Below are 16,451 nucleotides of genomic sequence, written 5' to 3' on the forward strand. Positions count from 1 at the left end.
TTATGGGTACATTTCATAGAAATACCTAGGTTTAGCTGCTACGTGAAAAATTTGCTAGGCAAACTCCAGATACCAGGGCTTAATTTCATAAAGCCAGTGTAATCACAAAAACCTGCTGAGCACAGGAAAATCAGGTTACCAGCCAACAATCCATACACTTCACATTGTTGCGACTGGCTCCCAACTAATTTTTTGCTTAGCAAAGAAATTTGTTACGCAATGCTTAACAGCTTAATGAAATTGGGCCAAAGCAAGTTCGCTACTACTTCTGAATGTAGAAAAGAAATATTCCTAGTGCATGGGTCTACTTGGTGGTCTTATGTCATTAAGCCCATAAATATGCAACACATGTTCACAGTGCTGTGTTATTGCAAGTGTCGGCCATGTTGCTAGGCCCTTTTGAACCAAGGCTACGGCTTCGGGCTTAGGCTTATGATGTGGCTGATGCTTCGGCTTCTTCTGGCCATTGAAGCCATTATATAAAAAGTGCATGTATTCAAAATATTTAAAAAGGCCTTGGTCACTGAAGCACCATCAACAATATAACTATCAATTACAGCGGGAGCCATTTCCCGCCAAAATATATCTACAATACCCAGACAAAGTATAACTTGATTTTCTCAAAAAATAAACGTTTCAAATGACTTATTTAAAAGCACAATACCAGCTTCACAGTATTTGTTTCTATTATTTACAGTCTTTTCATGCAAAAATTCCCCATACACCTTGTAAAAAAAATATTTGTGTGATCTAGGGCTGATTTCACAAAGCAATAAAAATCATCGCAAGACAATTTGTCTACATCACCATAGTGAATTGTATTGTGACATCACACTTCATACTAAGCAACGATCAATCTTAGATCTTTGTGAAATTGGCCCCTTATACTATTTATTCAAACGCCTCAATTCCTGTGTGTTAACATATAATACATGTACTACGTTTTCCAGTCATGCAAAAATTAACTACTTTCTTTACAAAGTATTCATTGTCTCTACTTTCTATTTATCTACTATTTTTGTATGGTATTTTTTGGCATTAATAATAAGTTAATTATTCTAAATAAATTATACTACAATATGTTTTTTTTTTCTAAATAAATTATCCTACAATCCTTGGATGAAATGCTTTTTATTTTTCCAGAAGGAAATTTACATAAATTGCATTACTTGGCCATTCAAAAACCTCAAGGCTTAATTCTCCTTTTATATCATGTTTTTAAACAGAATCCACTGAAAATATGATTAAATTTTTAATTTATGCGGAAAGAAAACTACCTTTAAAAGCATTTTAAACTAAAAGATAGCGAACTAAATTAATTATAGAAAAAAAAAACTTAAAATGTTATCAGTCACAGCATTTCTTTCAAGGTGTATCTACAGGTTTTGTGCGTAGCAGACTAAATGCAGCAAAAGCAAACTTATCAAGATAAATCACAGCAAAAATAAAAATCACATCAGGTAAAAACAAAAGGTATTTTTTAAAGATCAACTTAAAGGCACTTGACACCTTTGGTAATTGTCAAAGACCAGGGGTCGATTTCACAAAGAATTAGGACTAGTCCTAACTTAGGACTAGTCCTAGGAGATGTACAAATTGCATTGATAGTCCTAAGTTAGGACGAGTAACTGGTCCTAACTCGAAATAAGACTAGTCCTAACTCTTTGTGAAATCCACCCCCGTTTTCCTACTTGGTGTATCTCAACATATGCATCAAATTAAAAAAAAAACAGTGACAATTTTGATTTTGTTTGTTTATAAATAAAAGTTTGTTGGGGTTTATATTTCCGGTTAAAATGAAAAATCACATACATATAGGAATATATCTTATGCATTGACGTCATCTAACTGCCACCCTAGAGGTAAATTAGTGATGAAACACGCATATTGGTACGCGCAGCACAGTCCGCACACAGGACTGGCCAATGAACAGCCTTCTTTTTTCCTCCAGACGAATGCGCCCTAATCAAATTACATTGTATGCAGAAGGTCTAGCGAGTTGGATATCCAAACTAAAATTTGAAAAAGATTTTTTTTTTTCTGCAAGGAGTGAACATATAAATGATGTAGCAGAATCAGGATCAAATATTTACCACCAAGGTTTAATCTCAATGTGAAGAGCATTTTTATCAAACATACTGGATTTTTTTTTTTTAAGCAGTTACGGTTTTGGTAACTGGTTAGGGTTATTTTGCAGCTCAATTTACAATTTAAAATAAAAGGCAAGATTTTATTATTAAAAAATAAAAAGTTGTTAAAAAAAAAAAAAAAATCTTTTGGCTTGACTCTTAAATGCGATGATATCTGCAAATGGAACAAAAACAAACAAAAAAACAAAAGTATTGAATTTTCTAGAATAAAACTCCAAGTACTAAGAAGCAAAATTGAAAGATGAAGGTAAGCTTGCGAAACAATACGGTCAGTAAAAGATGGTAATATTGCCAATAGGAATAAAAATGTAAATATACTTAATATGTACAAAAACATGCTTCAAGGTAACAAAAATACACTCATTGGAAATTTAGAGGCATTTGAAAAGAATAAGGATGTCTTAAGGGGCCTTCTAAAGTTATCAACAGTCTCAACAATTGTCCTGAAAAGTAGTACTCTTCGTACATCCCCACAAAAAGCTGAAAAATTATGACCATCCCTTAAATTTGATGAAATTTTGGATTAACAGACAAGACAATTATCCCATTTACAGAGAAAAATATTTATGGCCTAGTAAACCTGATCAAGGAGGTAAGGTTTTTAGGAAAGACTTTATCATCACATCGATATCGGAGCCAAACCAGCGTTGTGTCAGTCTCGTTTCTTTTCATCCTGCGTCTTAGAAACGGCGCCCTCTTGCTTCAGTTCGGCCTGCGATCTTTCCAAATCCACATTGCCCTGTGGAGGGCAGAGGTCACTCTTGAAATCTGCCTCGATGGTCTCCGGTAGCGTCGCTAGGCGCTGGTACATCGTGAACAACTTGGCGTATTCTGGCTTCTTCTGAACATAGGCCTTAAATTCATCTGAGATAGTCGGACGCAAGAAGAAAAAATTAGCACACACTTCAAAATTTCCACTCTTCACCCCTAGCTGTAAAGGCCCAGTCACACCAGCCTCGATAACAAGAACGAAAACGTTATCAATACATGCCCTCGATTGGTTGAGTAAGCGTGGGCATATTCTGTGCAGAGCAATTCAACCAATAGAATGCGTTCTCTTTGCGTCGTTATCGTTATAATTTTTCTTTATCGCTGCAGTGTGACTCGGCTTACACTTTTCTGAAAGGCACTGCAAACAATGAACAAATGAGCTTTTGGATTTAATCCCCAAATCCGGGCTCATATTTCCTGCGAATGCGAAGCGAATTTTACGTCACATGCATGTTTTTGCGCATATGTTTCGCAGGAGTTGAGCACATTTCAACTGATGCAAATTATTCCTTGTGACATCAAAATTCGTATCGCATACGCAAAATGGAATATGAAATGGGCTTGAGTGAACTGGTTTATGGCATAGGATTGGCTATAGACCTTTATCATGGTGCAGCCATCTTGAATTCCCCCATTGATGTTACCAAACCGAGGCTGGAAGAACAAAATAGTCTGGTTCCTTTTTGCAAAATGATTATTAGCAACAACTTCCTACCGTATGTAACTGTGCCAGTGTTGTCTGTATCCGCTTGATTGAAGAGTTTTAACGACTCTTCCTCAGCCATACCAAAAGCAGTGTTCATGATGCTACACATATCATCTGGTAAGATGTAATCCTTATCACCACCAAACATCTACAGACAAAATAAAGATGAGAAAATAGATTTAGCTGTTGCAAACTGCTTAACAAACAAAAGGAACTACGGTATAAATGCCAAAAAATTAGTTAATGACCCAACGTTTCAACCCTAGCAGAGTCTTTCTCAAAGTAATGACAACACAACAAACATGAACAGGTAACCAAGTGTAAAATAAGCAGTGGAAATACATGAATAAACAAAAAATGTCAGATTATACCAGCCTGTAAGAACTACGAGGGTCAGTCTATTTACATCAGGGCTAGAATTTGGGGGAAAACGTCACAAGACCGCAGGGTTTGTAACTCAAATTCTTTTTTTACTGGACCAGAATTTTGAGTGAAAGACCAGAGAAGAAAAATGCCTACACAGGTTAATACTTGAACTGTTTGAATTTGAAAAGCACTAGGAGAGGATTTATCTCATTTGAACCTGTTTACTTTTAGTTTCAAAATACTGAATATTTACCGAGAATGCAAGCTGCAAAGTCTCATCATTGTTGACAGGTTGGGCAACCAGTGAGCAGCCAATCACATACTCTCTGAAATCAATCTTTCCACTCCCATCCTGGAAGAGACAAAAATTACAACAAACTTATCAAACGCCTCAAAATAATAAAAATGATAATAACTAGTTCTTATATAGCACATTTTACAATAACCATATCAATGCGCTTTACATTAGTGCCCTGGTCATTGGGCCAATAACATTCCTTTAATCTTTCTCAGCTCACTTGGGAGAATACAGCCCTTGGCTGCCGTGGCCCTTCAAAGGCTTTTTCAGGCACAGTATCAACCTCTACCCTCACAGGTACCCATTTATACCCCCTGAGTGAAGAGACAGGTACCCATTTATACCCCCTGAGTGAAGAGACAGGTACCCATTTATCCCCCCTGAGTGAAGAGAAGCGATAGTACATACATGTAGTAAAGCATCTTGCTCAAAAACACAAGTGTCTAGACCGGGATTCAAACCCACGCTCCGATGTCTTAAAGGAACACGTTGCCAGTTCTTTTCATACTGAGATGTCTCCCAAAAATCTGAAAAATCTACTCTACGATAGTAGAATATATAGCAAGACAGTTCTCAAAAGAACAAACTCTACCTGGCAAGTAGATACACACATGGTGTTACCGCAAGCCTCATATATATTGATACCTCACCATGCAATGCCTCAAATCACATAGAACTCCTCCTTACCCTGTCATAGAGATTGAAGACCTCCGTTAGAGCTGGGGAGACCGGTAGTTCCAGATAATGAGCCAGATCCTCAATTCCTATATAGCCTCCAGACTTAGCGATATTAGCATAAGACTTCAATCTCTCCTGTAAGTTATCCATTTTAACCCTGGACAATGAAAGAAATCTTGTCACTCTTATGCAAACCTCTTTTTTAAACAGTGGTGGTAACTTTTCTGGATTCTGAAAACCTCAACAACGACCCGTCAAGATCAAAAGGAAAATGAACATTAAAAGAATGGCATCAGTGTTCAAATTTTTAATTCAACTACCCCCAGTTTGTGAGAGGTTCACGTACCCATTTTAACAATGTGATAACTTTTGTGAATTCTGAGAACTCAATAGCGATCTATATGTATTAACAAACAAACATAATATGACTTTTCTTACCCAAGTTTTGTGAGAAGTTTCTGGAATTCAACGAGGCCAACCTCGATGGGTAGACCCATCTCATGAGCTCGCATCATTAGTCTGCAATCCTCAAAGGTGTGGTCCGTGACTGGCTTGTCTATTGCACTGAGGAAGCAAGGTACAAGACCCAAGATACATGTAATAAAACCAATGATAGGCAGCAGTGCTGTAGCCATGGTCGACGGTGCCGGGCAAGCCCGCCCAGAACTAAACTAATTTCGCCCAGCACTCTGAGCAAAGTATACTTTGCCGCCCAGCACAGTATTCCCTAAAATTGCACTTCAGTAATTGCTCCACATCTTACAGCACCTTGTAAACCATTACATGGTGCTAAGGATATACGGTTATTATAATTATTATTACTATTATTTTGGCTGAAACTTGGTAAAAGATTGTAATATACTGAATTGGTCAAGGAAACGCTCCCTGGAACAACATCTCTATGAACTATGAAATGTCACTGGACGCTTTTCGTCAGCTGTGTGATTGATTATGCAGTGTTCCACTTACTTGGCAATGACTGCTCGTACATTCCTTGCAAAGAGCTTGGAGTCTTTTATCTCCTCTTCACTGGGTGTGTAGACTGGAAGGAAATTCACCTCCAGTTGATTGCTGAAGTTGCACAGGGTAAGCCAAAGAACCGTCAAGCTACAGTCAGAGGAAAAAACAAGGTCATTATTTATATGTATTTGTTTAGCCTTCGGGATATGTTTTTTAGCCTTTGAGAAAGACTCTACTAGGCTCCAAACATCAGGCCTTTTTTTCCAATTATTACCATACTAATGGGAGACTTTGGAACGCTAGGTGGCAGCAGACTTACCAGATAAATTCTCATCGTTTACGTAGTTCTGAGCATGCGTGTATTATCGAGAACAATGGATTTTACCTGGTAAGTCTTCTGCCACCAAGCGTCCCTAAAGTCCCCCATTTGATTGACACCTATGTGTTTTTTCATAATATGTAAAATTGGGCTTGACTTACGCTCCTGGCCCATCCCACGTCCAGGTGAATGTGTCCAATGAATTCTTGTATTGAATTGCCACAGGTTGGACTGGAACCCCCGGGTAGAAAGCACCTGAAACAAAACACAAAACAATCCATTTTGAATAATATGGTATATATACAAAAATGTTCCAAATACTTTTCAGGTTTCCAATAGAAGTGCCCTTTGCAAAATGAAAACGGCCTTTCCCTCTCAAAGATGAAATTCCAAGCCTGATTTATTTCTTTAGGCAAAAACATTTGCAACCAAAGTGCACCATAAATTGCATTTAAACATTCCAAAATATTATATACAAAAATTTTTAATCTACAGAATGCCCCAAATCTGACCTCCTTTGAATGTGATGAGGCATGATCCATTAGTACAGGTGCCCTCTGGAAAGATGGTGATCTGAGGCCAGTCGCTGTCCGGATCACATCGTCGTTTGATCTCATTGATTGTCTTCAGTCTAGAGTTGGGATCCGTCCTTGATACGTAGACAGGTTGTAAGCAGTCCACTAAGGCTGGATTAGAGTAGAGACGGGATAGGGGGGGCAGAACAATGTATCTAATTATTAAAGGTTCACGATGGTTATGCACAAAACAAAAAAAAGGGGGCAAAAAGAGTACGTAAAATTAAGGAAAAGAACAGACTTTTTGAGAGAAAGTGACCTTTGAGGAGACATGGTCTCTTTTCATTTTCTATAATGAAAAACAAGGGCATAAGATATACTGAAATACAGAGGAAGATTTCCAGGAAAAGTGTTGGAAGTAGTTTGTGGGTTAAAAAAAAAAAAAAAAAGTATTTGGATTCTACTTTTAATATCAAATCTTCCTTAGCAAGAGGTAACACTGGCCAAACACTGTCTTATAAAATCAAGGTTTTTGTAAAGTAAGCTCTACACACATGCACAAGGCAGTCAAAATTCATGTCATGCAAATAACTGCAGGCATGAGATGGGGAGGGGAGGGGCATGCTTGGCAATACATACACATTCATATTATTAAAGTTAGGTAACTCAGACATGCACTGAATACGTCTAACTCCATCATATTCGTAAGATATTTTTGAAATGTAGCTCCCATCAAGCCTTACATTATGTAACATTATGAACGGTGAATCGTCTTTAGACGATGTGAATATAATGCAGAAAAAACACTGCAAGTGCATGCAGTCACAACAACATTACAAGTTTATTTTATTTAGACTTGAACAGTTTTTCAAGCACACTTTGTCAGCACTCATCTTGGTTATTACCCCAGACATCAGCCTCATGTCTTCTCACTTGGTGTATCTCAACGTATGCATAAAATAACAAACCTGTGAACATTTTAGCTCAACCAGACGTCGAAGTTGCAAAATAATAATGAATGAACAAAACACCCATGTGACACGAAGTTGTGTGCTTTCAGATGCTTGATTACGAGACCTCAAATTCTAAATCTGAGGTCTTGAAATGAAATTCGAGGAAAATTACTTCTTTCTGGAAAACTACATCACTTCAGAGGGAGCCGTTTCTCTCAATGTTTTATACTATCAACCTCTCCCCATTACTTGTCACCAAGAAAGGTTTTATGCTAATAACTATTTTGAGTAATTACCAATAATGTCCACTGCCTTTAACCAGATGTTGTCTATTGTGTACCTATTTGACCTCGCATTCATTGTACATGGTGACACCAGTTAATTCACACAAAACAACACTTGATGATGAACACAACATTAGGCACAACAAACGCTGCATGCAGATGGTCAAAAGGGCCAGCTGACACAACATCACCTTGGACCAATTATAACACAGAAAAGCATACTTCACTGCATCCAATGAGACTGTAAAGCTCAGTTTTGTCCTGCGAACTTTGGTGACACAACAATTGTTACGTGCTCCCTTTCCCTTTACGACGCAGTGAAATTCGATTCGCACGAAGCATTCGCAGGAAGTATGAACCAGGCTTAAGACCAGTGGCTGTCTAAGATAGGGACCAGTCTAGGTAAATACAAGCTGGGCATGTTTCCATGACCTCAGTGGTGGCAACCGATGCAAGTGGTCTTTAATTTTCACTCTGACAACAATATCATAACATTTTCACATGTCATTTGGGTGATTTCACTGGAAACATGAATACCAGCCGCTGCCCCTTCCCTCCACCAACCTCCCCCTGTCTTACTACTTCAATGCTTCCGTTACAGTACACCTGTATGCCTGTTTGTGTGTGTTATGCTGCCATTAAGCCTATAGACTCTCCTACATTCAAAAGCCTAGACCATTAACTATTTGTTAACTATTTCTTCCAGCTTTTCTAGACTAAACTTTCTCGAGGAGTCAGGGGTCACACAGCAGATGATGAATTTAGCATAAAACCCGGTTCACACTTCCTGCGAATGCGAAGTGATTTTTGACGTCACATGGCTGTTTTTGCAACTACTGCGAATCAATCAATGTCAAAGTTCGTGTCACATTCGCATTCCATGGAAGAATGAAGTGGACTTAAGTATCACACACACATACACACGCAGGTATGTTTATATAGACCGAGGATTTCTCGTTGTTCTCCCATTGTTTGGACATGGTTTATTTTTCAGACGTCCCCATTGGTTTTGTACACAAAACACACAGACACACACACAGTGCCACCTACTTCTGAAAAGAGGGGTTTGCCTATTCTCAATCCGTGATACCCCGCTCAGCACCTGATGACCTACAAACACGACCGACGGGTCGAAGAAGCTAGTGTGGGGTGCAATGACCAGAATATGTGCTTCCGAGGGGGATGCCTGGCGACCTTTGACCTTGATCCTGTGGAACCCTAGAAGAAAGACGTGTATTCGACCGAGCCGCATCACAAGGTTTTGTAGGGTTCTGTAACGGGAGATTTACGAATCGGTCAAAAACAATGCAATGTTTGGCAGAGTTCATTGGTCTATAAATAGGAAAAACGGTTAACGATTATTTGGAGGCTGGCTGAATCTGTTGTAAAAAACAACAAATGAAATGTTTGTTACAGGTCATCAAGTTCAAAGGTCACTTACAGGGACTCTGCTGTAATAAAGAAATTGAAGGTCAAAATAATGCAATGTATTGTTGAGGTCATCAGGTTCAAAGGTCATCTAGGACAAATCAACTGAGAGCTATATTGGGTGGAACTAGTGAAACAAACTCAAAAACACGGTCCTTGAATGCCGTAGAAAACTGTAGAAAAATCCAACATATTGAGCAAAGAGAAACTTAGAACGAGGTTTTTGTAGACAATTAAGGCATAATTTTCAATCAATTTTAAAAGGTATAACACTCCAACTGTAGGCCTACGTACATTTCTTTGGAATAGTCTTCCTGTGCATATTCGCCAGGCTACTCTCTGTGAAAAACTCATGTTTGAAGCTGCTTATTTTTAATCTGCTTACATATTAATATTTGTAATTGTATCTTTCACTTAATGTATGTTTTATTGTTCTCTTCATGCAATTACAGGCTTTTGCATTAGGCGCTTCGCAAATGTCTTTATTATTATCATTAATATGAGGAACAGATGAAGCTATCCTCTGTACACAAAGGCATTACTCCATCCTTTAAGTAGGACTATTGCCTTGAGACTACAACATATTGCGTTGAAATGCTTTATACACAAACTCATAAATCTCCCCTGGTATTATTTGATAAAGCTACAGGTGTTTTAGTCCAAGGTTCAAATAGTGTTAATCCATAAAGCTGGGATGTCCTTGGTCTACGGTCCAACAGGATCACCGTCCACCATTCAATGATGTTTTATTCTGACATTCATCTATGCAAGTAACACTTAGGCCAAATAAAATTTAAAAAAAAAACATGCTTTTAAAAGTCCTGCCCTTTGAAAAGTAGGAAGGAGGTCGCCTGGGCTTTAAAAAAAAAAAAAAATCTGAGATGTTAAAATGTATATTTTTTTATGAAAAAGAAAAAAGATAGAGTTCAAAACTCTTTTTGTTTTTATTTAAAAAAAGAAAAGAGGCAGGCCTCTCAAAAGGAAGCGGGCAGGGACGCTAAACATGTTTTATATTTTCTGGGGCCGAACAGGTGTTGAACCACTGCACTAATGATAATGGTCATTATACTGTGTACAATGGTACTGATTGAGCTACCACTTATATTTGTACTACATAATTAACTTTTATTAACCCAGACAAGGTTTTATTTGTGAACAAACTGAACTAGTGTTGAATAAAAATAACAGGCTGCCTTTACAAAAGCAATTATCTCAGCAGTTGATCTGAACATGGAGCTCTACAGCTCCATAATCTGAATAAAGAGTTTATTTTATGGTATTACTAGTGGTAAATACAGAAAGCAATAAATATGTAGTGTTTGATGAGTGATGTTTTGGATTGTTGTTAGGCCCTTTTCACCCTGAGAGCTTTTACAACATGAGCCATGTGAACTATTCTGAGTTTTTTAGTAAACCCTTTTTGTTGTTGTGTAGCCAGGGCTCGAGGTCAACACTGGACCACAGGCCAGATGCATGTGATTTTAGCCAGGGGCCAGTCAACATACACTGGGACAAGCTCAAGTGTTTTTCAATTGGATAAATTTCCTTATTGTGTATTTTCCTTGTAAAAAAAGGTTGACTGTGAATTATCTTTCATTTCGCTTTCAAGAGTATCGAAGTATACTTACACATTGACACTAATGATCAGATGAATCTCTCTCAGATAATACAGTATGTAACAAGTAGACTTTGCAGTGTGCCTGCACGGTTTGACTCTATTGTATTTATTTATTTATTTATTTGAAAGATTCCATATACCCAGACATGCTTAATCAGTTTGTCAAGTGTTTGATCAGTAATCTAAACTTGTCATGCACTAACAGTATGTAAAGTTTGTGATTTACACATCTATAGTTTGGTGCTTAGTATGGAGTAGTGACAGGGTGCAACAAACAGTATGATATGAAGCTCTATTGGTGGGCAGACAGACAGCATGCCCGACCGACGGACAGACAGAAACTAAGAGGGAAAAAACCCTTCATAATGATGCAGCTACAATGTATCAAACTAATTCCCTTCAGAGATGTGTCTCAAATTTTCACGTGAAGGGAAAGTGTAACTTTGGTTTTTAAAACCATTTGATTTTATCATGTACAGTACTTAGAAATCCCCCCCCCCAAAAAAAAACCTTTCTTCCAGACTTTAGCCGAGTGTTGGTAATGTGTCCATAATGTAAAATTACAGAGCAGCATCATGGTAAAGGTAGACTTTATGACTAAAAATGCACTACTTCTACTTCTACTTCTACTTTACTACTCGGCAAAGTCTCATGATGGGATATCACGCCAAGATTACGCACACGTTTGACCGATGAAGCAACGAGTACATGCACTAAGCACATGCTCAAATGTAGGCAAGTGAAAGATGAAAAAAATGATATAAATGAAGCATGCCTCAGCATACAACAAGCAACCCAGGCAACCGCAACTATGAACGCTGCGTTCCAAAACACATCATCAAAACCTACGTGCAAGCAATGGGTATTCTTTCATCCCGGATTGAACAACCACTGTTGGGTAGTCCATCAGATAAATAATTAGCCCGTCGAAAAGAGTGGTGTGGCAGGCAGCCACCATGACCGGGGCCTCCTTTTTGGAAGCTTGCCTACCGTGCACGTCAACGCGGTGGAATCCCATCGCAAAAAACATCAACCGGTAGGCAAAACCAATCGGGAACCTGCGTAAAAAACTGTGGAAACAAAATCAACAGACCTCAAGTTTAACTTTAGTTTTATTGCGTAACCCCTGACCCCAGACTTACTTTTTTGAAAAAACAAGTGATGAACAGGGTGAAATGTACACATGAAGTGACATACATGTATGAATACTGTGAAACAAACACAATGTGGTCAGTGGTGCGCACACATATGATGCATTCCTTCCAAAAAAAACTTTTAATACGAGGCACCTGGCAACTGTGTACCCGTACTGCATACATGTGTTCCTTTTTAAAGGTCAATTTATTTTACTTCAATAAAGTTGTTTTACAAAGAAAGTGAATCTACATTGCATACATTTTTTTAACAAAACACAAAACTTTCAAATACGATGTTGAAGTCAAGGTCAATCATATTAAAGGAACGTAACAGAATTGGTAAGAAACCAAAATTGTGAAGATCACAGATTTACATAAAACTTACACGGTCTAATGATGATGATAGTTGAAAACATCCCTTGCAATATTTCTGTCTGAAATGTCATATTTCATGAGAAATAAATAATCTAATTTCGCATTTTGAGTTTATCGCTCAGTGAGCGTTTTATTCGCTGTTATTTTGGCACCGATGCAATGCAAAATTTGTAATCGGTTTTTCACTATTCTCTCATGACCCAGATGGCCGATTGATCTCAAACTTCTGCAGGTTTGTCAGTTTATGTATATGGTGGATTACATAAGGTGCTTACACTGCCAGCAACTGTTTTGTTAGCAACAACCAATTCTGTAATGTTCCTTTAAGTAAAATATGTAAAAACTTTTGAACTTGTTGTTTTGTCCATAATGCAACAATAACATGATGTAATAATAACAATGCATACAAAATAACATTGTTCTGACTTAGGCCTATCAATTAAGTAAATAAACATACACACATTACACAACTCTGGATTGTGCAAAATGTGCATTTTCTGGGCACCTGGAATTCGCATTTATTTGCTTTAGAGCAAATAAATTACACACAACTTATACAATCACACTACATGTATTAGTACTGGTATGATGTGTTATCAGCAAATATTTGTTCAGTGATTACAATAACTGCCTGTATCTATATTAATAATAATACTGATTGTGTGACATTGGAACAAAAGTTTCTTCACATGCCTAAAGGGCGAAACAAGCAGCAAACTGTGGACCATTGCAAACATTTGTATATATAATACATCTTTTTATTTTAGATCAAATTTATACACAAATCGTCCATAGGATAAACTGTTTGAATGCCCAGATTGCACAGTGTGGCTCTATAAAGTATAAAAAAAACATTCAAAGGACCTTAGTTCATTTCAGATTCCTTAGTTTAGAATACCCACAAGTTTTGAAAAATCCTGGAGAGAACTTTCATAACAAAATAGCAAGTGATTAACCATTTCAAGGAAAAACTAAAATGGGTAACTCTGAAATAATTAACTAAAAAAGACGAATTTACTGGAGCGGGATTTGAACCAACGACCTCCGGATTCAGGCGCCAGTGCTCTACAAACTGAGCTACATTGAATAAGCCCTATGTGTGGCTGTAATAGGTCACACAGAGGTTGATACTTATATGGTTTTATCTCTGTGGTACACAGAGATAAAACCAGGTCTTTTGCTTAATTAATTTTCCTTTTTAGCACATATGCTAAAAATGTACTACAAAAGAACCTGCTTTATCCCTCCACAAAACAAAGGTTTTAGACAGGATTTTGTAAAAGGGCCTCCAAATTTGGTGGGAATTAAAATAACAAATTGATGTCCAAATTGTTCTCATAAAAATACAATATAGTGTAAATTAGAGATAAAATAAGTTGTCAAAACTTAAAGACCCTGGACACTATTGATAATTGTGAAAGACCAGTCTCACTTGGTGTATCTCAACATTAAATGCATATATAATAACAAACCTGTGGAAATTTGAGCTCAATCGTTCATCAAAGTTGCGAGATAACAACAATGAAAGAAAAAACACCCTTGTCACACGAAGTTGTGTTTTTTTTAGATGCTTGATTTCGATACCTCAAACTCTAAATCTGAGGTCTCGAAATGAAATAAGTGGAAAATAACTTCTTTCTTGAAAACTACTCCACTTCAGAGGGAGCCGTTTCTCACAATGTTGTATGTAACCAACCTCTCCCCATTACTCGTAACCAAGTCAGGTATTATGCTAAAACTGAGTTATTACCAATAGTGTCCACTGCCTTTAAACCGGACAGCCCTCTGGCTAACACTATGTCTCAAACCATCCTACCTCCATGATCCGACTAAATCCACATCACCACAATGTACACATGTCATGTCTCAACTAATTGCACAGTAGCAGACAGGATATCATCGAAAAAGGAAATGTTAATTATTTGATTAAAATGCTGCGACACAGGATACTTATACTTACGTGTTACATTGTATTCAAAAGTAATTTTCACTCTAATTGTTTTGCTAGAAACCTTTTTCTGGTAAGTGGTAAGCATAAATATTTTGTGCTTAGCTACACGTACTTTGTGTGCTTCTAAAAGCATCTCAATGAAATTGGGTAAAGGCCCATTATTTCTCTGTGGTAAGGTTTAACCCCTAAACAAAGTTTCTTTTTTAACTTGGCCTATTAGGTTTTGGTAAGTTTGTCTGTTCACCCAAACTAAACAATGCACTCTGGTGTCCACGATACTTCAGAAAGGTTAATGTACAGACCTGCGCCAACCCATTAGTGGTTGCTGTTCTCCTTCCGTATCTTTCTGACCAAGAAGAATAAGACGACAGAATATCCAATCAACGGAGAGAAATAAAATGGCCATGACGGCACGAAGCGGAGCGATCGTCACTGACATCAAACAGATCTGTTAGGGGTAAAAATTTTACCATAAATTCTACATCACTTTTGGAAATTATTTTTATCCAATTCTAAACTTCAGAAGCGTTACTGCGGTAATGCTTCTCAGATTAAAATTTTGAGCCATAAAAACTGAATAGTTTTTTTTACATTTACCCACATTACTTTAAAGTGAAATGTTTCTAAAAATGCTTAAATATAATATCAAAAGCTGCTGTAGGCTTGTAAGTAATCTAACCAATAGTTGCTAATGCCATTAATTTTAAGAATGACATAACCAAACATACAGGTCTACCTTCCCTTTAATTGTCAGCCCCTACTAACAAAAACCACGTAAACAAAACCATGAAACCGAAACCTTTATCCTGTTTTCAGATTTCAACCACACTTTGTTTCCTTCATCCTTCACCGGTTTAGACAACTTCCTTCAGAGTCCAATGACAAGTCAAGGTGTAGTATTTTGTAGATTGTTAAAAACAAATAAATGTTTAACCATGGAGGAATAAATTATTCCTCCATGGTTTAACCAATCAAAGTATTTATATTTGCTACCTTCCACACCCTTTCTGTTATTAAAGAGCATATTTTTCTCTTTGTGTACATACTTCTCTTGGTTTGATTTTAACAACTTTGAATATTGATAAATTTTCAATTCTTGGAAAAAACTCTAAATTTAAAGGCACTTCTGACCCTGCAATTTTTAGGCTAGAATAGAAATGTTTGTAATATCTTAGGGCCTACTACTAATACTATTGTAACTATAATAAAAAAATACATGATAAATTTATTTAATTTCTATGTTGTTATTTATTTATATATTTATTACTTGATATTACTTGATCCAAGAAATAGTGCATACAAGTTTAAAGAAGAAACAAGTTGCATTAATTTAAAAAACAATAATAATATTATTTATTTATTTTGTTTTGTTTTACTTTTATTTTTAAAAATAAAATTACAACAAAACAACAACACAACAAACACGAGAAGATCCCATGCCAAAATCATTAAAAATAGTTTGAGCAAATACTATAGCAAAATTGAATTAACTTAAGAATCCTTTAAGAGCTATCTTGCCTTCAGATTAATGCTCAAAAGTCAAAATTGCATTGTAAATACTCACCCTAATCTTATCCGCCAAAGTCAATTTGAGTTTGTGCACAAATGGATTCCGTATCGTCGGCATGATCAGAGATTTCGATCGTGGTATCCGCTCCATCATCACATGTTTTCGCGGCTGTTGTTCCATTTTGAGGAAAGAAACTGCTACAATTCTATCCTTGAATGAGCCAAGATTCTAATAATGTTTCAGCTTCGCCAGTTACGGCATTTTCTCTCACTTAAAATACAAAAATAAAGAGAGTTCCAACTGGAAACAATCCGTACCGCTCGCTCTCATCACAACATAATTTTAATCTTTCACACAGCGCCCTCTTACGTTCCTTTTTTCCCCAGAAGAATAGAACAAGAAGAAGAAACAAAAATGACTTTCGCAAGTTTAT

At 37.0% G+C, this 16,451-nt stretch overlaps 1 protein-coding gene across 2 annotated transcripts; it reads right to left on the reverse strand.

Annotated features, from left to right (window-relative positions):
- Positions 1-1,695: 1,695 nt before the first annotated feature.
- LOC117289367 (lysophosphatidylcholine acyltransferase 2-like) lies at positions 1,696-16,335 on the reverse strand. Of its 2 annotated transcripts, none has more exons than XM_033770465.1 (11): positions 16,073-16,335; positions 14,811-14,956; positions 9,051-9,271; positions 6,761-6,934; positions 6,410-6,503; positions 5,939-6,076; positions 5,408-5,533; positions 4,979-5,126; positions 4,247-4,345; positions 3,637-3,775; positions 1,696-3,014 (listed from the first exon to the last, which is right to left on the reverse strand). In XM_033770465.1, the coding sequence occupies exons 1-11, from the start codon at positions 16,196-16,198 to the stop codon at positions 2,803-2,805; spliced, it is 1,623 nt and encodes a 540-aa protein (XP_033626356.1). In that variant the 5' UTR covers positions 16,199-16,335; the 3' UTR covers positions 1,696-2,802. The 2 variants fall into 2 exon arrangements, with proteins under 2 accessions (XP_033626356.1, XP_033626357.1); XM_033770466.1 differs by lacking the exon at positions 9,051-9,271 and adding an exon at positions 11,896-12,116.
- Positions 16,336-16,451: the final 116 nt, after the last annotated feature.

The sequence above is a fragment of the Asterias rubens genome, chromosome 4 (assembly GCF_902459465.1).
Source record: "Asterias rubens chromosome 4, eAstRub1.3, whole genome shotgun sequence".
Lineage (NCBI taxonomy): Eukaryota > Metazoa > Echinodermata > Asteroidea > Forcipulatida > Asteriidae > Asterias > Asterias rubens.